The sequence below is a fragment of the Dermacentor silvarum genome, chromosome 9 (assembly GCF_013339745.2).
Source record: "Dermacentor silvarum isolate Dsil-2018 chromosome 9, BIME_Dsil_1.4, whole genome shotgun sequence".
NCBI lineage: Eukaryota > Metazoa > Arthropoda > Arachnida > Ixodida > Ixodidae > Dermacentor > Dermacentor silvarum.
Window position 1 is genome coordinate 41,656,942 of NC_051162.1, and position 23,823 is coordinate 41,680,764.

Below are 23,823 nucleotides of genomic sequence, written 5' to 3' on the forward strand. Positions count from 1 at the left end.
ATTTGCACGCATGAGGTGTCCGTTCGTTTAGTTCGACACCCGAGGACGCTAATAAATCCATTAGAGTTAAGCGATTTTATAACAGTAAACATCTTGTAGCCAGTTTCTTTAACCTTAACCTTTAAAGCTGTTAAGCCGGAACCGTCGAAGCAGAAAGGGTAATTTTTGATATTATTTTAATAGTTACTCTTTCCGCAGGCCTCGCATTTGTTGGCGGTGTCTGCACAAGTACTTTTGTTAGTGAAGGTGAAGACACTCCTATGACTTACGACGGAACCCAAGCGATGGCTCATGAGCTCGGGCACTTGTAAGTGAACGAATTCAAAAGCGTTTTGTGTTTTTCATTTATTTGAACATATATACATTTGCGCCGTATACTTTCGATGCTCGTACCACGGCCCCACCTACTACGTTTAACCTAGTAATAAATGTAGCAAGAATGCCATAGGCAAAAGATTCACTATAGCCATTTTAACTGGTTAGTTTTTTGGCTTACTAAATATAAAGTAAAAGTTTAGCACCGTGTCTTGTCATTTAATCTCAATGTGTAATATCGAGGCTCATCAGCTTATAGGGGCGCGCGCGCAGTGGTCATGGCAGTCTTCAGCTTGAATACTTTTAAGTTAAAGGTTAAGTTGAAAGCATGAAGGGTAGTTTTTCACACGATTTGAATACTACTTCGGTTCTGTAGGACTTGGAAGTGTCCGCACTGTTGCACAAATGATTTTATGGGGGAAGGCAAAGACTCTGCTAGGACTTACACTGTAACCTACACGCTGGCTCGTGAGCTCGCACATATGTAAGACTACGCAATTTGAAAACGTTTTGTTTGAATTCAGACGGAAAGTATGGAGTGCATTCAATTGCGCTATATATTTTTGACACCATTGCCCGCTACGGCTACTCCTTTCCTGATTCCTATTGGTTTGGCTGATTATTGATATAGCAAGAGTTTAGCACCTCGCCCATTCACTTAAAATAACGTGTTGCATCTGTTTTGGTCATGAGAATGATTATCAATAATAAAGGCATTTGTCGATTCATCGCGCAGACTCGGGTCACCACATGACGATGGCTGGTCCAAAGATCCAGAATGCGCGTGGGACCAGGGATACCTGATGAGCTACGTGGACGGTGGAGTGAAAAGCTATCGGCTTTCTAAATGCAGTGAAGACAAGATACGGAGCATATTCAAGTAAGCTGTAGCATAATGTTTGGTTTGAACAGTGCATCTATTAATAATGTAGGCGATATGGTAACAACTAAGTGGCATCTTTCATATTGACCTATTTTAAGGACAATGTCAGTCTTACGCGCAACGCTGTGAGACTGTCTTGCAATTATTTTGGTGTGCACTCAATATACTATATAATAATTTGAAGAAATTCACAGCAAAAAAAAAAACACAACAACTTTATTTTAAACGTTTTGGCCTGGGACCGGCGGTCCGGTCCCAGGTTGTAACGTCGAAAATTATTTCTCGTGTGTTTTGATGCGATAGCGTGAAATGGTCCATTGAACACAAAAGCCGGCGTCTGTCGTCAGTAGCGGCGAAACGGCAGGTAAATTCTCATTGGCTGCGACGCCACCTCACGAGTGCGCCTCGAAGAAGCAGAGCGTGCGTAAGGGTGCACCTGCTGCCGAGGGAGAGAGAGAGAGAGAGATTGTGGTGGTGAAGAGGAAGAGGCGCTATTTTGTGCAGCCCTTTTTGGGAGCACGACTCAGTGCCTTGGGGAAGGGGCGGCGGATATAAAGCAGAAGGAAAAGAGAAAGAAATAAGAGTTGGTTAAGGCGATTACACAGCCCCTGACTGTCGGCGGTAACCAAGGGTTGCGTGAGGGGAGAGAGCATCGCCACTACGCCATGCCATCCTCGCTCTTGCTCTCGGAGGCTGGTGCGCGGTCCGTATCTCTCTCTCTCTCTCTCACCCCCACTGGGCTTAGCTGCTGCGCGTACCTGCCAGCCTTGGTGGCCGCCGCTGCTTCCTCGGTCTCTCATCGCGCAGGTCGTCGGTGGCATGAGGCGCTGGCACCACAGGCTGCTGCTGCTTGCTGGTTCGAGCAGCACCGGCCACTAAGGTAAATTACTCGCAGCGATAAACTCACAGGAAAGCTCAGCCGCGTTCGATCGTAGATTAATGATTTTGCATCACAACTCAAGAAGTGCTTAGGTGTGAGTGAGTGAAATAACTTTATTTCGGTCCAGAGAAGACGCAGGGGAGACCACGTGTCACCCGGCTAGTCCCACGTAGGGACCGCCAAGCCGAGCTTGACGGCGCGATTGCGGGCACTCTGGACGGCCGGGGTTTGGTCGTTGAGTTCGGGGCAGCGTAACAGCGCAACCCACATATCCTCGCTGAATCCGGAGCCGATGGCTTCACACTCCCACAACACATGGTCCAATGTTGCCGTCAGTACATAGGCAGGGAAGTCTGCACTGGCATACCTTTCAGGGTATGTATAGCATGAAGAATCGGAAGGTTAGGATAAGCACGGGCGTGTAAAGTCGAAGGGTCACCGCCCGCGCCCTGCATAAGGCATATGCGGGAGGGTGAATACCCGTGTTGACAGATAGTAGTGTCTGGTGATCTCATTGAACGTGAGGAAGGGTTCCTCGCCGGGCAGGGGGTCTGCGGTGTTGGCGCGGTCAGTGAGTCCTAGCACGGCATCGTGCGCGCCCTCGTTAGGGTTAGAGGGCGAGTCCTCAGTCGGCCCGAAGTGAGCGGGAAACCAAGTGAGAGGATAAGGAGAGTTACTTTTGACGCTTCGGAGAATGCGGAGGGCCTGAGGGGAGCCCACGCCTGTGTGGTAGGCCTTAATAGCCGCCACGGAATCGCTAGATATTGCCTCTCTGCGACCATCGAGCACAGCCAGCACAATTGCAACCTGTTCGGTTACCCCGAGCTTCGAAGTGCGTACCGTAGCGCAGCAAGTAATCCTGGAATTAGAGTCGATGATGGAGACTGCGAATGTCTGTTATTAGACATATGCCACGGCATCCACGAAGCTTGCCGCAATGTGGTTGTTACGCACATGCTCGAGTAGGGCTCTACACCTGGCCCGACGTCTACCGAAGTTGTGCACGGGGTTCGTATTGCGAAAAATGGGCGCGATGTGCAGTTGAGACCTGATGTAGCTAGGAATCTGTACGGCGTCGAGGCACTGGTCGACGGGGTTGAGTCTCATCTCGTCGAGTATCTTGCGGCCCGCCGGGGTGCCAGATAGCCTGAGCAGCTGTGAGCGCTCTTGCGCCTCGATTATTTCTTCGAGCGTGTTGTGTACTCCCAGCTTGAACAGGTTTTTGGTGTTAGTGCGTACAGGTAAGCCGAGGGCGAGCTTGAAGACCTTTCTGATGAAGCAATTGAGCTTGTTCCTTTTTGCAACATGCCAATTAAACATGGCCGCCGAGTATGAAAGGCACAAAACATCACAAAAGCACCAAACAGCACAAGGGCATGTATAATGCGGATGAGATTCTCTTCCTTGATTCCTTGGTGCCTTTTGCCGGTCCTCTGGCTGAGGTCGAAAGCAATCTCCGCCTTGGCGGTGATCTGTCTGAGTGCGGCTCCATTGGCACCGTTAGACTCGATATCACCATCAGCCTGTATTTATGTCCACTGCAGGATGAACGCCTCTCTCTGCGATCTCCAATTGCCCCTATGTTGTGCTAGCTGATTCCAACTTGCGCCTGCAAATTTTCTAACTTCATTGCCACACCTAGTTTTCTGCCATCCTCGACTGCGCTTCCCTTCTCTTGGTATCCATTATGTAACTCCAATGGTCCACCAGTTAGGCGTCCAACGCGTTACAAGGCCGGCCCAGCTCCATTTTTCCTCTTAATGTCAACTAGAATATCGGCAATCCCAGTTTGCTCTCTGACGCACACCGCTGGCTTCCTGTTTCTTAATGTTAGGCCTAACATTTCTCGTTCCATCGCTCTTTGTGGGGTCCTTAGCTTGTTATCGAGCTTCTTTGTTAACCCTCAAGTTTGTGCCCCATATGTTCGCACGGGTAGAATGCAATGATTGTGCAGTTTTCGTTTGAACGACAGTGGCAAGCTCCTAGCCAGGATTTGGCAATGCCTACCGTATGCACTGCAACCCAATTTTAGTACAGCGTAAGCTGTTATGGATTCTTTCCAATAGTCTTTTCTGGTCGCGATGATGCGGCCGCCGCCCCGTAGCCGCTACCGCCGGAAATGCGAAATAAAGTACCCGCTCTGCGCCGGGATCGAACCCAGGCCCACTGCGTGGGAGTCGGATACTTTACCACTGAGCCACGCAAGCGCTTGCTATCACGCTGAAGAAAAATTTCTGCGCGCATAGCGCGCAGGCGCAGACGACCCGAGCCTCCGCCAGTATGGTGACGCAATCTAGTTAACGTGCCTGAAACCACCGCGTGCCACGAGATGCGATTCAGACGAGGGGCGCAGTCAACGCTATACCGATGTTAGATGTGCGCCACGTATTCTGGGTACCTCTTCGGTACACGTTATGGCGTCTCCTCGCAAGGTACGAGCCGCTGCTGATGAAGCGAGTCATAGAGCTACGTGCGCGGCTACAACCAGGCATCATCGGGCTGAGCGGACTGATGTGCAGAGAGCATTAGAAGCCGCAGCTCGCCGTCGACGCCGACGCCGGGCGGACAGTTCAGATCGTTCTCGTCAAAATCGAGGCGAAGACACTTTGCCGCGAAGACCTTTTTGTGCGTGGTGCCGAAATTGGAGCTACTCTTGCGCCGCTCAACCAGCTTACACTGTGACTGTGCTGCGTGCGCTGCGCAGGCCTGTGACTTTTTTCTTCTCTAAATTTCTTTCTCATGATCATGGTCCCCTGTGAGTAATTGACCTAGATAAACGAACTCCTTTACAGACTCTAGAGGCTGCCTGGCGATCCTGAGTTCTTGTTTCTATGCCAGGCTATTTAACATTATCTTTGTCTTCTGGAGATTAATCTTCAACGCCACTCTTGCACTTTCCCGGTTAAGGTCCTCAATCATTTGCTGTAATTCTTCCCCATTGTTGCTGAATAGGACAATGTCATCTGCAGACCTAAGGTTGCTGAGATATTCGCCGTTGATCCTCACTGGTAAGCATTACCAGTCTAAGAGCTTGAGTACTTCTTCTAAGCATGCAGTGAATCGCATTGGCGAGATTGTGTCTCCTTGCCTGACCCCTTTCTTGATAGTTAACTTTCTACTTTTGTTGCAGAGAACCAAGGTAGCTGTGGAATCTTTGCAGATATTCGCCAAGATAATCACGTATGCCTCCTGTACTCCTTGATTGTGCAATGCCTCAATGACTGCTGGTATCTCTACTGAATTGAATGCTTTTTCATAATCTATGGAAGCCATATAGAGAGGTTGATTGTACTCCGCAGATTTCTCTATTAGCCGATTTCTGACATGGATATGATCCATCGTATGATATCCCTTCCTGAAGCCAGCCTGTTCTCTTGGTTGACTGAAGTAAAGTGTTGCCCTGATTCTATTGGAAGTTATCTGGGTGAATATTTTATACAATACTGAAAGTAAGTTAATGGGTCTATAATACTTCAATTCTTTAACGCCTCCCTTCTTATGGATAAGTATAATGTTGGCGTTCTTCCAGCTTTCTGGTACACTTAAAGTCGTGAGGCATTGCGTATGAAAGGGCGCAAGCTTTTCAGGCACGATATCTCCTCCATCTTTGAATAAATCGACCGGTATTACATCTTCTCCAGTAGCTTTTCCCCTGGTCACGTCTTTCAATGCCCTTCTAACTACATCGCTAGTTATAGAAGGAGCCTCTGCATACTGTTCATCACTACTTCCACTGAAGGTAGCTCGGCTGCTCTGGGCACATTACAGGTCAGTATAGAATTCTTGCACTGCTTTTACTATGTCATCGAAATTGCTGCTGATATTACCCGGCTTATGTTTCTGTGCATACATATTGCCTTGTCCTATATGCCAAGTTTCCTTCTCATTGACTTCATGCTGCGTCCATATTTTGCTGCTTCCTCAATATTTTCCACGTTACAACTTCGGATGTACCTTACTTTCTTCTTGTTGTTTAGTTTGGAGAGTTCAGCGAATTCTATCTGATCTCCTGAGTTTGACACTTTCATGTTTTGCCGTTTCTTTATTAGGTCCTTTGTTACTTGGGCGAGCTTACCTATTGGTTGCCTCGGTGCCTTACCTCCCACTTCAATTGCTGCTTCTGAGATTTGCCTAGTTACGGTTTCATTCATTACCTCTATGTTGTCTTCATCTTCCTTTTCTAAAGCTGCATATTTGTTTTGCGAGCACCAGCTTGAATTGCTCTGCTTTTACCCTTACTGCGGCTAGACTGGCCTGTTTCTTCTTGGCTAATTCTATTCTTTCTCTCTTCAAATTGAGAGAAATCTTGGACCTCACTAACCTATGGTCATTGCAATTTACCCTACCTAACACTTTTACATCCTGCACTATGCTGAGATGGGTAGAGAGTATGAAATATATTTCATGCCTTCTCCATTAGGGCTTTTCCAAGCCCACTTCCTGTTACTGCGCTTCCTGATTGCAACGTGGCGTGCCCAAGACTCACTTGGTATGTCGAGCAGACTCGAAAAGTACCGTCGGGCATGACTGGGCTTCGGCAGCGTCTAAGCGCTCAAGACAATGTGGTGGACCTGCAAAGCCACAGAGAACATTACAGTGCGGATGGTCTGTCGACACTTGCTGTTTTTATGGTTGTTTCCAAGGCTTATGAGTACGAGTCTCAAAGAGCCATCATCAGCCAATTACAAGTTATAGGGTGTCACGGGTCATCTCTTGCACTTCATACATACGTTTCTCAATGATCGTCGCATCAGAGTTCGTCTTGGCGACACTTTGAGCGATGAAATAGGTATATTTCGCGGCGTGCCACAGGGAAGTGTTTTATCTCCCTTATTGTTTAACATCGCCATGGCTAGCCTCCCAAGAGTACTAAACCATCGAACACCAGTGAAGATATCTATATATGCCGATGATATCTCCATATGGGTCTCCGGCTACCAGCATCGCCGCATCGCACGAATAGCCCAGGGAGCAGTAAATGTCATTCAGGGCCACTTGGCAACGCTTGGATTATCACTATCAGCAGAGAAATCATCAGTCGTACTATTTGCTGGATAGGATAGGAATAAACGTTATTTGTGCAACGGTTATTGCTTTTGGTGCCCGGGGCTAGGCTGCCAGGGGTCCATCGCCGGAGAAAAATCTTTCGAGATCTTCGGCAATGGCCCTGGCCCGCTGGACGGCCCGCTCCTGTTCCTCGGAGTGAAAAGAAAATATGCACGCTTGAAGCCTCTGCGACGTCAGGCTTCCCAGGATCTCATGACTCAGCCACTACGATTGAGTGAGTCTACGCCCGGCAAAGCCCTGTTAAAACGTATAAGTAACAGGCCGTGCTCACACTTTTATGCAGCACTGTACACGCTTCGCGTCTTAGGATGGCGCTGCTCGAGACAGAAAGAAAAATAAAACCGTCATGGACATTCGAGGGCATCACATTATACTTAAGTGTACCACGATTGCAGTCAAAGTGCTGCATTCCATCTGCAGAAGCCAAGTCACTAGTCCTGGAACATTTGAACACCACTCACCCGTATCATCTACAAGTATACACAGATGACTCTGTCATAGTACACGAAGACCGCGGCTCAGCTGAATTTTATATTCCCTTACTGAGATATACATGGTATGGCCGTCAGGACTGTATAGCCTCGTCGACAGTTGTGGAAGGCGTAGCAATAGCTTCTGCTCCGCGCAAACTAAACACTTTGCCTCCGTAGAATGTGGTTATCCTTACGAACTCAAAGGACGCGTTACAAGAACAATACCGTGGTCTGCCATCCATCAAGTTTCCACGCAAATCGCAAGCCCCCATGAAAGAACTCAACAACAAAGGCTTCACAGTAAAGTTTCAGTGGATTCCCTCCCACATTGGTATTAGTGGCAATGAAAAAGCTGATGCGCTTGCATACGCAGTGCTCTATCACCCACCCAAAGTCAAGGCTCTAAAGAGTAATGAAGTGAAAAAATCTGACATTTGAAATCACTTTGGGTCGGTTTGGGTGCCACCACATATGCCCTGCGTAACCAAGTGATTTCACCGAGAGGAAGCATTACTTTTATATCTAATCAGGGCAGGATCTGCTAGTACACCGGCCTGGTTATTTAAGACGGGGCGAATCAATTCTCCGAACTGTACGGCGTGCGACGAGACAGGAGACATTGAACACTTTCTGTGGTCGTGCCCGAAATTCCAAGATGAAGGGGATGCTCTCCTGGAGAATTTGCAAAAAAAAGGACCTTCCGCATGCGTGCCTGCAACACCTTGTATTTCCCGAAGGATGAGTTATAGCCCACAAAGAAACTTCACGTCTTCTTCATGAATTGTTAAGAGAGAGTGGTTTGATGGACATATGGTGATACCCTTCAGCGATATTGGAAGAGACACTCGGGCGGAGCAATTGCCGGCCTTGATCGCCAGGCTAACCACCTGCCTGTTGCTACAATTCACCACCACCACTACACGACAGCAATGAGATCTCGATTCGCGAAATATGACGATCGTATAACGACGACAACATGAGGACAATGAGGTGACGACGACTGTATGAAGATGATGGCGTGACGACGATGGTATGAAGACCACCGGATGAAGAAGCGGGGATGACGAGGATGACATGACCAAGATGGTATGACGACGACGGGATTACAACGGTGGCATGATCGCGATTGAATGGGGACAGCATGATTACGATAGAATAACGAGCAAGGAATGGCGTCAATGGATCGACGACATGACAACGGATGACGATAGTGAAGTAATGACGATGGGGAAATGACAGTGTGACGACCACGGCATGACAGGAGTCGCATGTAATGCTGACGAAGGAATGACCGACGGCATCAGGACGACACTATGACAACGAATACGACACTATGACACCTGTATAACGGCGATGGAGTGACGACGATGACATGGCACCGGCATGAGGACAATGGGATGACGACGAGTGTAAGATGACAACGGGATAATGGTGACTGTATCCCGAAACCTGTGCGACAATGATGGCCTGATGACGACTGCATGAAGTGAGTAAGGTCAGGTAGGATAAACAACGACGGTGGAACGACCTCGAGGGCATCACGACCACGAGCGTAAAGAACTTGGTGAATGGGTCGGTGGAAGAGGCTAGACAGACAGAACAGAACAGAACAGAACAGAACAGAACAGAACAGACAGACAGACAGACAGACAGACAGACAGACAGACAGACAGACAGACAGACAGACAGACAGACAGACGGACAGACAGACAGACGGACGGACAGACAGACAGACAGACAGACAGACAGACAGACAGACAGACAGACAGACAGACAGACAGACAGACAGACAGACAGACAGACAGACAGACAGACAGACAGACAGACAGACAGACAGACAGACAGACAGACAGACAGACAGACAGACAGACAGACAGACAGACGGACGGACAGACAGGCTCGAAACGGCTGAAGTAGGCAAATAATGCTATTCGGAATAATAAATAAAAAAGTAGGCAAATAATGCTATTCGGAATAATAAGTAAACAAAGTGTGGGGATACACAGCACAACTTGCTCCACGAGGCAAGGCCCCAGCATGAGGCGTGGCCTAACAGACACACAGGAAACATTTCCGCGAAATGTAGTTACGAAAGCACAGCAGACATGCTGCAAGTGTGATAACAGAATCGCATGCATCGAAGTTTTCAAGAAGTACGCTTTTGCAAAGTCACAAGCTTAGACGAATGTACGCAAAATAGAAACACAGCGCTGTTGCAACATTTCGCAACTAGTTACAGAGAAGAGCTAGGAGCAAACGCCGTCGTCATCATGGTCAGTCGACTGCGAACAGACACGTAAGAAATGCATACACGAAAGACACAGAGCTAGTTTTATAATTACGCAAGTACAGGTTTCCAAAAAGTATATTTTATTCAAAGACATTAATGTCCCTTCGAGTGAATAAAAAAAAAGGGGGCGGGGAAGAGGGGAGAGAGCCTGCCACCATACAAAAAATGGGAGGAAGGACGCGGCAAGAGGGGAAATGGCAGGCAGAACACAGCTTAGAACTTGTGGGTGGTTAATCGTTTCCCGGTAGAGTCAATGGGCGAGATCACAACGATTCGGTGTCTCCACAATTAATTATGCACATGCTACCATTTCCTGCATCGGGATGTAAATTGCTGGCCACATGTTAGGCGTAATGTGGTACGAGAAAAATGTGAAAATGACGGTGCGGGAATCGGAGCGCTACAAGGATTAGGTTTCTCGTGACGTGCAAATGAAAAAAAATGAAATCGAAGATTGTTAAAATATATAAAGAAGCCATAAAGAATAAAAAACAACAACATGAGAGTCAAGAAGTGCGGATATATGTTTGACAGTAGCTAATCTATGCGTGTACGATTTTAGTGGTTTTTAAGTGTTAATCTTCTTTCGCTGGGTAATTGTCATTTTACGCGGCTGTTTCATGACCTAAATGACACCCATGCCATGACATTCATGTCAACACTTACCCTTTATGCTCGTCATTGACTCTTGTCATACTAGGCCAGTTTTGGTGCCTACCAAGTTTACGAAACGACCGTGAGAGCTCCAAGACGTAGGCGGCTTGATAGATAAATTAGATAGATAGATAGATAGATAGATAGATAGATAGATAGATAGATAGATAGATAGATACTGTCAAAGTGGCGAATGTTCGCCAAAAAATGCTTCGCATTTAAAATGCGTCGGTGCTCACTGATTTCGGAAGAGCTTGTTCCTCTTCATCTTCAGGCGTAGCAGCCAACGGATGCCACCACGTTGATTTGCTCCGAATATGAACTCCGCCCACATCTCGACTTGGATGTTCACACAGAAACTATGCTACTGCACCAATGTGTAATAATACACAATAGGGCTAGGCTATGGTGTTAGCCATCTTTTTTATTCCGAACCACCTGTCATTTCGTCGTCTTCGTTAAGACCTTCTCTAAATTCTTTGCAACGTCCACGCACACATAAAACGTGCTACGCTGTTGTTGTTTTTTTTTTGCTTTTTTGCATCGCTAATGACCAATGGTGGGTAATTCTGGGGTGTTTTGTCGGTGCGCAAACGTTTGCAACTATGACGCACAGCCTTGACTAAAAGGACTCGATTTTATACGAATTCCTACGTGGTTACTGTTGAAGTTGAAGTACGTCGATTTGTAGCTGAAAGGGTTCAAGGAGAGAGCAGTGTAGCCTTTCCATGTTACGTATTGATCAAAATTTCTCATTGGTGAAGCGTTGCACGCTTACACGACTGATACTTTAGACGTAGTGCATGGTTTTACTTGCCAATGCAAGAGCGAGTTGGCAAGCAAACGTGCTGTTGTACTCTGAAGCTTTGCTACCCGCTACTAGCAGTATATAGGGCTTGAAAACCTTTTTATCAACTGAGTATTTGGCGTGTAACTTATACGAAAAAAAAACTTTCTTCGCTAAACGAGCGTTCTGGTGCTGATCGGGACAGAGCTATGCAATAGCTTCTTACTCACAAAAATATGTTTTGTGCGTGAGCTTGAGTTCCGTTTGCGTTGCCGACCGATGTTCAGCACTCTCATTCAAGATTCACTATGCTTAAGTGAGACCCCGCCTTCTTTGGAAAAACTAAACAGTCGCTGTGATTTAATCATATGGCCACGGTTGACACTGTGCTGCATTTGTCTAATGAGGCGTCTACCACATGGAAGCAAAGCCTCAGCATACACTTTATGCAAACGCACTAGCAATTTAAAAAAAGACCTTGATTTAAGCGTGAAGCGTATACAATTCAACTCTACATACATTACGCAAGACTTTATGCGTTTAAAATGCTGAACAATGGGTATTAGTTATTTCGCAAGCATTAGTAGCTTATGCTGGAATCACGTTACTGTTGAACATGTTCTGTTATTGTAAATACGCGCTTTTACTAACAGGCCTTTCTAGATGCCATTATTATGACTAAGCCAACCAGAGCAGGTACAAATAACCTGCACTGTATTCCCCACAATCAACGAAAGTAATAATGATTTGCGCCTTTTTTCACAGGATGCTAAAACCCGAATGTATAGAGGTCAAGGCGAACCAAAACTATCAGAAAGACCACAGGAAGTTCCCTGGCCAAACAGTGCGCGAAGAGTTCTATTGCAAGAAGATCTTGAAAAAACACAACGGAAACCGAAACAAGGTGATTGTGAAAAAGGTGAGCCGCCGAAATGCACGGATATTTTTCTCTCACAAAGAAATTATCAAAAAAATTAATAAGGAGGTCATTGTTCCTTTGGTGAACTGTTTATATGGGTTCTGGAAGCCTGGCTTATTATGTGTAAAATATTTGTAAGAGCACATTTTTTGCCCTGTTCTCCTCTCACTCTACAGCCCGCTTATAACGTAATCGCGCTTCCTGCTTCGCTTGCCAGACATTAGCTCAGCTTCACTGAGACCCACAGGCATCCTGCTCACTCGAATAACTGTCGCACACTCATATTTCAACGCGTTCAAGGCTTTCAAAGTGTGCCAAGGGTTGTCTTTGGAGGTTTGTCACTCACAGGGTGGCCAAAGGCTCTTGCTGACAATGGGCACCAATTTGCGATGCAGGACCTTTTTTTTCTTTGTTGTTTTTAGCCTGAAACGTCCTTCAGTTCCGTCAGAGGCGGTCGCTTGCTAAAACCGAATGTAAACAATTTGTGTTATACTATCCTCGTGTGTTTTTTTTAGAACTACACTACCCGCGTACCTTACTCTGCTATCGTTGGGTAGAGGCACAATGTTATTACTCGATGATGCACGTGTCCCGTCAACAGATGGCGCAGTTGGAAAGACACGCATGACTGCGATCGGAGCAAAACTTAGGCTCTTCGTGGACGTTGAGAGAGGCATAGCTCGTTTGTCGGTTCTAGCGGGAGTGGCGGCGTTTGAGAGCACACTTAGCCATAGCTGGCATACTCCATCAAACTCGTACATGTGCTCACGAGGACTTAAGGGCCTACAAGTGTAGAACTTTTTTTGCTGAAATGTCGTGCTTGCTCGTATACTGCGCCCCCGTGTTGGACAAGTTGAGTCCTGAAGTGGCGCGAAAAGACTCGGGACAGCAAGACAAAAAAGCCTGCCGATTCGCGCCCACCACCTTTCACCGCGGTGAGCCTGACTGTGAATAGGGAGCGAGAACGATTGCTACATGAGACTACTAAGACACCCCCCCCCCCCCCACACACACACACACACAATTGTAACATAATTACGTGAAGCATGGAAGCTCCCTAATGCGCGAATGAATGTAACTGCTGGTTTTGGTTGCGTCATTTCTGTACACTAGAGCACGTACACCCTCCGCAGCAGGCACAACACGTTTCACGTAATCCAGTGCGGTTACGTCCATGCTACGTTTTACGCAATTTTTTTTAGGTATAGCGCTTGGTCACTGTGGCATCATCTCAGAGCATCGGAAACGAGAAAGAGGCCTTTGGTACACGTGATACAGAAGACTAGAAAGCCGGGACATTTGCTTCTAACACTTAATGAAGCACTCAGCGAGAACTCAGGCTAGCGACAGGCAATGCATAATTAGCAATATGCATTTAAAGCAAACGCGCACTGCACGATATTTGTGCCCGTTGTGCCGACAGTAGTTCCGAAGTACGAGAAGTTGGAATTTCTAATAATCTAATTAACTATACTTGACTAACTAGTCTTTTACTAATTACTTTACTGCAAATATTGTCATTTACGAATTGTGGCCGGGGAGTTCGAGAGGAATAGCGGCATAGAACGTAATCTGAGGATTGCACTGGTTTCGAGATACGCGCCGTCAAAGTTGCAGTAAATATCCACTGTTCCACTTAGGTTTTTTTAACATAACATGGTTTTATGCAAATAAACGTAGAAGTAACTGGACCGCCAATATATTTCTTCGCCCACTCTATAAATATCCGGAAAACTGGTTTGATTCCGAGATCTCGTTCCAAGTGGAACAAATTCTCGCTAGCCAACTGACAAGCTACAATTAGTAAATAGAAATGTTTGCCGTTAAATAAATGAATCAAAATGTAATTATTATTGTTTGATAATGAGTTGACTTTGAATTTTCATTTCTCGCGCAACTACTATCGAGTATTATAGGTCAACGCCTACAATAGTGGTATCTGCCTGAGTTGATTTTCGAAAATTCCTCTATGGTATAAAAAATACTTCACTCCGTACGAACACCACGTTTCTTGCAACAGCAAATAGGCGTACAATAGACGTCTTATGTCGCACAATAGGTGTGTTTGTCAACCTATTTTCATTAGAAACAACTGGGGACAGTGAAGAACGTTTCCTTCTCTATCGTTGACGCCTCGTTTCTCTCGGTTAAAATATTAAGAAATACTCGCAGGCGCATTTGAAGGAAGCATAGATTGGCGTCACCTGGATGTCTACAAGCGGCCGTTAAAATCGCTTTGTATCAATGATGATGTTCTGCGAAAACACAATATGGGAAGGCTCTCCTAATGTAACATATCGTATACTTCCAGGATCCGCAATTCACCAGGAGATGCAAAATGAACTGCTGCACTAGGCATATGAATGGCCTTTACTGCATCCGAGCAACCATACCAGCTGGCATGGCGTGTGACCGAGGAAAGGCATGTAACCTTTGGCGAGATCTTTTTCAAGGATGGGTTGTGGCATGCCTGCGTGGTTGAAAAGAAATTGCTGTAAAGAGAACAATAAGCGTTTTACGTTTATTAATCAGGCCGGGTAATTTACATACCTGTCTGATCCGAAATATATAGGCTTGTTATATGAATAACAGTTTTGCAGGATACGAAAACGAAACTAAAGTGACCGCTTATCCAACAGCATTGCGAGAACGAAAAATAATGACGTGCTGAAGGCGAAATATATTTGCAGATTATGTATATTAGAAGCAATAGCAATCACAAGCAAATGTTATTCGAACATGTTCTTTTTTTAATGATAATAATGAATCAAGTATATCAATCCATCAACAACTTCTGTTCTAGTAGTGCAGATAGATATACTGCAGTCTTTAGATGGCATGCGCACTATACACAAACTTATTTTTGCGTTCAGAAGTGCAGACAGGCTTCGCCATGTTTTATTTTTTCCTCTTTCAGACGTGCAAAAGAGGTGTCTGCGGAGTCCACACATGGGAACAGTTCAAGTGACTTTGCACCTTCTGAATCTAACTATGGGCTAGCACAAATGAAGTATAAATTTCTGAAAGAATAAATCACTTGCATCGGTTTCGCACGATTTTGGACTTTAACAAATTCGCGTGCCAAATACCACGACCACTTGGGGCCCGCTTGCTGCTATTTAAAAAAATATTGCGAACAATTTATATAAAATGTGATCGACCAGGCATGCCTATACGAAAAAACGAAGAAAACGACTACAAGGGACGTATAACGTTATCCACGAATTGTGTGTGTACCAGGCATGTTGTCAATTATTGTTGTTTTCTTTTTCAGAGAGAGCGGGTGATTGACGGTTTTCATTGAGTTACCTCCGTTTCGTATCTCTATTTATTCTTTGACATTTTACTCTCCGTTCACAACAACGCACGCGATTGGATCGGAGATGAAGTGCATATTACTAGGAATGCTCCTACGCGTATGGCGATACTTCCAAGTCAAATGCATTGACATACTGTTTCTCGTTTGCGAAACAAACTTAAATAGAAATGTTACGCAGTGTCCGCCTGATTGAATGAAGGCTTTTTTTGCAATTGTTTCATGCACGGATGTATTTCTCTTGACAAATGGATTTGCAAACAAGAAACAACTGCTTCCAGCTGTACCCGCCGAGGTTGTCTAGTGGCTATAGGTGTTGGGCCACCTGCGACCTCGTGCTAAGCACGAGGTCGCAGGATCGGGCGAAATACGATAACACCGGTGTACTAAGATTTAGGTGCACGTTAAAGAACCCCAGGTGGTCCAAAATATCCCGGCGTCCCCCACTACGGCGGGAGTCATAATCAGATCGTGGTTTTGGAACATAACACCCTACAATTTTTTCCAGCTATCCCGTGTAACATGGCAATGATGGCTTAGAACAAGGTAGCAGTACGTTGCCAGATGGCGGGTTAATGCGATTAGCATTCCCTGCCCACTTCTGGCCCATTTTGAACCTATCTATCTACCTGCTGGAGAACTTCGCAGTCTTCTTTACTCGCTACTGCCATGCCGTGCACGTAACAATAGAAGGCTTCTTGCAAAAAGCTGTCGGGTTCACACATATAATTTTTACCGCAACAGCAGTTAGGTTTCTCGAAATTTGGTTCACGTTGTCCGTCCAGTCCGTCCGTCCTTCCATTCAGTTTCGCTTTCAACAACCGCTTTCGTCATCGACAAAGCACTACTATTATTTCTCTCGTCGTTAGACCCCCTTGTTATCTTCAGCTTCGTCATTACCACTGCGTGAAGAAGAAAGAGACCATCACCGCAACCGAGTCCACTAGAATTCGAACCCAACACCAGTTACGAACTCTGCAGTTCGGTGTCGAGCGTGCTACCACTTAGCCGTCACCCAATATTTTTCTAATCTTTAGCGCATGATAAATAAAAAAAATTGTATTGGGCATTCAATGCAATGCTTCGCGCAGACAGACTCGGAGAGCAGTGACATCTGTGCATGCATGTCGGAGTCCATAACCAGCTATACTGCAGTGGACAAGAATTACGTTAAGTACATCGCATAGAGAATGATATTCATAAGATGGCGGTGTGTATGCGTGCACTTCTAAATGCGTAAGCATTTCTATGCTTACGCAACGAGAAAACTGCCTGTCCGTTCGTCCGTCTGATCTTCCCGCAAGACGATCGTTTTCAAGACAGAGCCCGGCGAGGGATTTGAGCGTCGTGCGGCCGGACGCTTCAACGCAAGCAAAGCGGCAAGAACACAGCGCGCTGAGCTATCAGCAGCCGGCACTCTCTGCCCGCTTCACCGATCACTTTCAAGGAACGGTCCGCGCGGCCGTGCTGGAGTACGTTTGATCGGTCTGTGTCGGCGCGAGAGTCATTTCATCAGGATTCATAATAGACAGATTTAGTATTGCGGAAATGGCACCACGCTAAACGCAAAAATATAGCGGTGTCAGACTGCGCATGTTCAGAACGCTATTTCAGTCTTGCGCGTAGCGTGCGTCCACTATTTTTCGAATTTTGCGGAGACGCTAAACGCTCGCTAAGTCTTTGGCGTTGCAAACACGGTGGCACCCTCGGAATTGACGGCTGCCCGCTTCGCGGAAATCGTCTCGTCGTTCTGTTATATAGGAGACCCTGATTTACAAATAAACGGTGCTGCCGGGTTTCACTTCGTGTATTTTTGGTTCGGTAACGGCCTACGGACGGTAAGACAGCGTTGTTTTCGCTGTCGATTCTAGGTTAAGCACACTCCACATGCACAGCGAAAGCGTAACTCTGCCTGTAAACACTCGTCAGACTGAGGCAAGAAATTTTAAAACTATTGTTGCCCAATTTATTTTCTTAATGATTGTTTACGGGCTTCAGTTGTTTTGAACTTACTAACAGCGTCCGATACGTCTGAAAGTTGTTACCGATTAAATTTCCGCGCACGAGCGCTTGACTTTCTCATTACTAGGCGGCGTCGGCGGTGCCGCTACAAGCTGTCTGCAAGGCGTGCACTTTGTGCGTGAAATCAATCACAAAACGAAACTTTTTCGTGTGGCACCAGGTCGACATAGCAGCATCCAAGACAAATGTGAATGCGAGGGTGCGCTTTAGTACGCCTGATGACCTCGCCCTCCTACGTGAAACACTTGCTTCTGGAGCTGTAAGCGACTGTTAGAAATGACCGGAGGTTACCTACCGCTCATGTTTTGCAAGAGCGGGACGCCAAGAGAAGAAGTTCACGGTTCGTGCGGTGCGCGACCGTTTCGACTAACTAATGCCGCAGTTCCCCACTGGCGATGCAGCGAATCTTAAGAAGTAAGTAACTAATTCCTTGGAAATGTACAAACCTCGCGCTCCTTTCTGCCTTTTCTTAGAACCTTCGTCGTTAAGCATGTAAAACGCATTTTTTCCCGTTGAGTGACTTCACTTGTTGTAATCTTCGATATTCCAGTTCAGCAACTGAAGAAGAACATGTGGAAAAAGAGCACGTATTGAGGGAACTTCTGCGACTGGTGCGCGAGGCCGGCTATAAATTTAAAGTTAGAAGGAACATCGCAGCGCAGGCTGAGCGCCAAACCACGAACCATGCACGAGATGCTGCGTGTGCAGCATTCTCCCCCACCTTTGAAGATGACACAGAGCGTATGGCCTTATTATTATTCTTTTTACTTCGTGTGCACTGGTTGGCAAGTGCTCATGCGCAAAGGTTCCTAAACTCCTGCTTTGCCTCGCACGCCAGTGAGGGCAGTCACGCTGTCGTGCTAAGTGTTATGTTAGTGCGCCACAAGATCATGAATAAAATGTTTTCATTCAAGGCTGCCTTTAAACAAACCAGCAAACATAAAGCTTACAGTTATGCACGCACATCAATGCAGCTTGCACCATAAGCAGTGAAGAATGCTTGCATGAAAGCCAAACGTGTTGCACGCACATGACTACAGCTTCTACAATAATGTGCCAGCAATACTTGCTTGAAGTGTTGTAGTGCTACGTAATTTGTGCATAACTTGTGCACTTCAGTCAGTGAACATGTTTAACCAGCATAGCGTAGCACAAGTACATGAGGAAAGCAACGACAACACGACTTGCTTTCTTTTCCGTTGCGCTCATGCAACAGAGAGAGAGAGAGAGAGAGAGAGAAACAACTTTATTTAAATTAAGATCGTGCTTGGTCACTGTGGGTGGAGCCCCTCTTTCAGGGCCGCACTGGCTATTGCGGCGCGCCGGGCCTGGTCGAGGGTCGCCAATGGGCTTCCCAAGTCCAGTTCGGAGAGGCGCGCCTCCCACGACCAATTGCTAATTGTATCGTTAATTAGCGGAGAGACGGCGTCTGCCGGACGCTGCATTTGTAAGTGATGTGTTCTAGTGTCGGGGTGGAGTCTCACCATTAGGCAGACAGAACCTGTCGATATGCCTGAACTAGCCGAGTGAAGTACCAAATTTTCAATGTATTTTCTGAAACACTGCTTAAGGTATTGCACACGTGACAGCAGCTCTATTTTTATTTGCATACCATATATCACCTTTAGGTGGAGTCAGTAAAGCAAGTGGCATTCTGCAAGAAATTTATTGTGAGCCTGATGACATTTAGTGGGTGGATTTATCTGGACAACCAGAAGAAACAAGCAGCATCAATGGAGTAGCAATCAATTCTCAGGAAGAAGTTACTCCGTAAACAGTAGCAAACGATGCAGAGGATGCCGCACCTGAACTGCGAAGGCGGCATGTGGCTCGCAGTAAGTACACAGAAGTACAGTACCCAAGGCCAGCATTACTATGGTTCGAGGTCAGGTTAGATACCACTGAACATGTTATAACGCATTTCATGAGCTACCCCCTCCCTACCAAAAAAATGTTTTCTTTCAAGGTCTAGCTAAGCCTGCATAGCTAAGGCCTGCATACTATGCTCTGCAGCATCTTTCGGTGTAATCATAACTGAGGTATCTGGACAACTGTTATGAAGACTAATGTTATCTAGACTAATGTTCTAATGTTCTTATTAACCTTGAGGTAGGGATCCAGATGCTTTGTACAATATTTCCTGTGTGTTGTTGCTATTTGACTAAATTTGAATTTGAAAATCATTAGGGTGTGTTCAAATAAGTTTGGCTAGGCAAGCCTGGCGACCATAATTTACTTAATTTTCATTCACATATCTGACTTGTGTGATGTGTGCCTTGACATATTACAAAGTGCATCCTGAAATATCTTGTCCAGGAAAGCGAGGGCAAATCCAAACAGCCGACCACGCCTTCCTGGAAAAACGATAGAAGCACGAACAGGCTCTCAAGGACAAAGATGTCGCGCTTGAGGAGAAAAGGATTGAGCTGGACGGAAGCAGGCTGGCCTTCGAAAGAAAGCGCCTGCAGCGAGAAAACTGAACTCCGCATGGAGGAGCTCAGAGTGAGGGAGGAAGGCCGCAGGGAAAGAGAAGAGCAGCGGCGCACAAATGCTGCGCACCAAAGTGCCCTTCTTGACATTGTAAACAGATTATTTGACACATTGACGAAGGATTGAATAAATTTATTTCAGAAAAAAACATGTCTTGCATGGAATGTACACCCAACACTTATTTCTACTCCAACTGTAGCGCTAAAGTAAGAAAAATATATTGGGGTTCAATGTGTGAAAACTACCACACGATTAAGATGCATGCTGTGGTGGCGGACTCCGAATTAATTTTGACCACCTGGGGTTCGTTCATCATCATCATCATCGTACATTTAGGTCCACTGCAGGACGAAGGCCTCTCCCTGCGATCCCTGTCTTGCGCTAGACGATTTTAACTTTCGCCTGCAAATTTCCTAACTTCATCACCTGAGCTAGTTTTCTGCCGTCCTTGACGGCACTTCCCTTCTCCTGGTATCCATTCTGTAATTCTAATGGTCCACCGGTTATCCATCCTACGCATTACATGGCCTGCCCAGCTCCATTTCTTCCTTTTAATGTCAACTACAATATCGGTTATACTCTTTTGATCACTGATCCACACCGCCCTCTTCCTGTCTCCTAACATTACGACTAACATCTCTTCTTCCATTGCTCCATGCGCGGTCCTGATCTTGTGCTCGAGCTTCTTTGTTAACCTAAAAGTTTCTGCCACATATTTTACCACCAGTAGAATGCCGTGATTGCACACTTTTCTTCTGAAAGGCAGTGGTGCGCTCCCAGTCAGGATGTGGTGATGCCTGCCATATGCACTCTAACCCAATTTTATTCTTCGGTCGATAGACATGTGTCAAGACTCAAACCCTCAAGTAAGCATGAAGGCTTGGTGGTTGTGTACCAAATTAGAGAGGGATTTGATTCTCATGCGTGCAGGCATGGCAGTTCATGAGGATCACTGCAACTCTGTACATGCGGCGAACATTCTGAAGCAGAAGTTTCTGTTTTTTTAATATAGAAAAGCAAACTGTGATATAACCTTACCTTATCCCCACTCCACTGCTTGTCTCACTGAGCTCATGGATGTGTTGAATTCTTGCTATGTTTCAGTAAGGTCGGCACCCCCGTACGGCTTCATGAGTGGTGGCCGCAGAGGGTATGCTTGGTCCCTGTAGATCACATAATCTCTGCATGCCTTGGACCAAGGTTTCCAGTTTCTCATAGAGTCCACTCTCGTGCAAAATGCCTGAAGAGTTTTCTTCACATGCGAGAGTTTTCCGTCATTTATAGAATAACTGAATGGCCGACATCTTTATAAATGCTACAGAACATCTCATTGGATAGGCGTAAGAAATTATGCAGATAAAATGCACATATTAGCATTTCTGTGAGGCAAAGCCACATTTAAGTGTTAATAACGTCCTATTAGCAGATTGAAATGATGTCGTTTTGGCTGCCATTTGGAGGTAATAGGACACTGACAAGCTGCATAATGAAATTTAACAGCATGACTGGCAACATCATGCAATGTTTGTATAATACATTTCCAAGATTTGCCAAATAAGGCACATGTAAAATGTGAGACCCCTACGCAGCAAGGCAAGGCCCTATGCTTGCCAAGGGAAAAAAACGATGACGGGCATGTGCACGGTGCAGTATTACACGTATAGCTACATACAAGGGTGCTCTATCTCTTGCGTCACAGTGGAATGTAGCCATCTTAGAGCATTTGAATATAATAAGTACATACCGATTGCCTAAATCATACAAAGTGTAAGCTGAAGTCACGCAATGTCAATTTTTGCATCTTTTCAGGCGCATCAAACCTCTTCTCATGTCAGAGTCTTTTTGTATTCTTTAGAAGTAATGTACCGATACAGCTTTAAAGTGATTCTCATTCAAACAAAGTATTAATACGTTGTCTCACCACCATCGTGTCTCCTTCCTGGATACGGGCTATCAATCTCACAAACAAGCCCATTTGCACACATCACCACTTGGTACTTTAGAACATGCAATCATTTGTGTCCAGAAAAATATGCACGTTGGTCTTCGGATGGTCTGCAGGTGGGCCGTGCAGTCCCATCAATGAAGACCCAACAGTTTTGCAAAGCTACTCCTGTGTTGTGCAATGCATAAAAGATAAAGGTGAAAACACATAACGTCAAAATCAGTGTAAGCGTAACAGTCCTTAAAGACACAAAATATCATGACAAATTATTCTGCTTTCTGTCAAGTACGGAGCTTTCTCAGGCATATGCGTTTATGCCACATTTGCTTATATGTGCAGAAGCTCCTCGGTAAGCTTAAACAACTTGTATTAAATATACCTGACTGGCATTCATGTACTCATGGTGTCACCAGGAGTATTCGCAGACTTTGTGGCACTTAACAAAGGAGATGTCTGACCTATATGATGTGTTTCAAGCACATATTAACACATAATATGTTTTGCAGCTTTTGACCACTTGCTATGTGAATAGCAGCCAGGCGCGGATCCAGGGGGGATGTCCGGATGTCCTGACCCCCCCCTCAGATTTCTGCATCGCCCCCTCGCTGACAGGGGGATGGCCCTGTCGCAAAAAAAGTATGGCCACCAGCATTCTTCAAAAGTATTTTTCGCGAGTACCAGTGGTATCAGCCATGTAGAAGTAAAGCTAGCTCACTCACAAGCTTAGTAGTATTCCGTAGGAGTGTGGTGTCGCGAAGTTGCCGTAGTTATTTTTTCTCATGAACACCTTGGACCTTCTGGCGCCTGCCGTGCCTTACTCGTCCCGTCGGCGGCGTCGAATGAACGAGGGGACGTCCCTTTTGCCAAGCACGCCGATGTCCGCGCGAGCGCCTTCGCGCCTGATCAACTTTGTTCCCCCTTGGGGTGTCATCGGTTGCCTCATTGGCGGTCATCGGTTCCGCGACCAACCTGCTTAATGAAAGAGATCTCTCGCTGAAGTGTTCATATATAAATAATAACAATTACCAGCTAAACTAAGAACTACGCATAGGCAACTTTTTTTAACTGTAGCACTCATTGTGATCACAGTTACTCGTTGACAATATCCAGTACGAGCACAGTACCGTTCGTACGCTAAACGTTTTTTATTGTAACTTCGCAGTTTTATTGTCGTACATTAAGCATAGGAGGCTCTCCTACTTGGAGGTGCAGCAAAGCGTCGATCACGCATTGCTGCGGCCCGCCGGATCCGTTTATCTGAGTGGGCGTCCTCGCGGAGCGGGGCGAAGCCTTGAGCCGCGGCTGCGAAGTGGGGGAGCGTGACGTCAGCGGCCAACGCCAGCGCGCGGGCCTAGGATGGCGTCGCGTGGTTAGAGAAACGGGAGCAGATGCGCGCCTTGTGTAAAAGGATGGACGTCACGTGGGAAACAAAACATGAAGACGCTGGCTCGCGCTCTCGCCTACTACGCCACATCGTTATTCTTGTAGGTGGCGTCGTGAGTCTTCATACGCGGTGATTCGCATATCGTAAACAACCAGCGTAGTGGTTGCTGCGTTGGAGGGGAGCGTTACGCCCGTATTCAAGAACGTTCCTCTAGTCAACACACCACCACGACTCAAGAGAGAAGATGGCACCGCCATCCCTCCACAGAAGTGGTCCCTGAGCTTCATGATCATTCACGGGAATTCATGAGAATTGTCGCGTCTTTATTCTCGATTATTCTGCGCAGTACGACAATTTAAATTTGGAGTCTGATATCTCGGAGCACGGACACGCTAGAA

The 23,823-nt window shown here is 46.2% G+C and overlaps 1 protein-coding gene across 1 annotated transcript in view; it reads left to right on the plus strand.

Annotated features, from left to right (window-relative positions):
* The window catches only part of LOC119465215 (disintegrin and metalloproteinase domain-containing protein 7), a 65,541-nt gene extending 50,248 nt beyond the window's left edge, over positions 1-15,293 (plus strand). The window contains exons 6-10 of the mRNA XM_037726009.2: positions 199-307; positions 1,052-1,195; positions 12,115-12,268; positions 14,580-14,690; positions 15,186-15,293. Coding sequence (XP_037581937.1) covers positions 199-307; positions 1,052-1,195; positions 12,115-12,268; positions 14,580-14,690; positions 15,186-15,236 — 569 coding nt within the window. The 3' untranslated portion in view covers positions 15,237-15,293. The remainder of the gene's footprint in view (positions 1-198; positions 308-1,051; positions 1,196-12,114; positions 12,269-14,579; positions 14,691-15,185) is intronic.
* Positions 15,294-23,823: the final 8,530 nt, after the last annotated feature.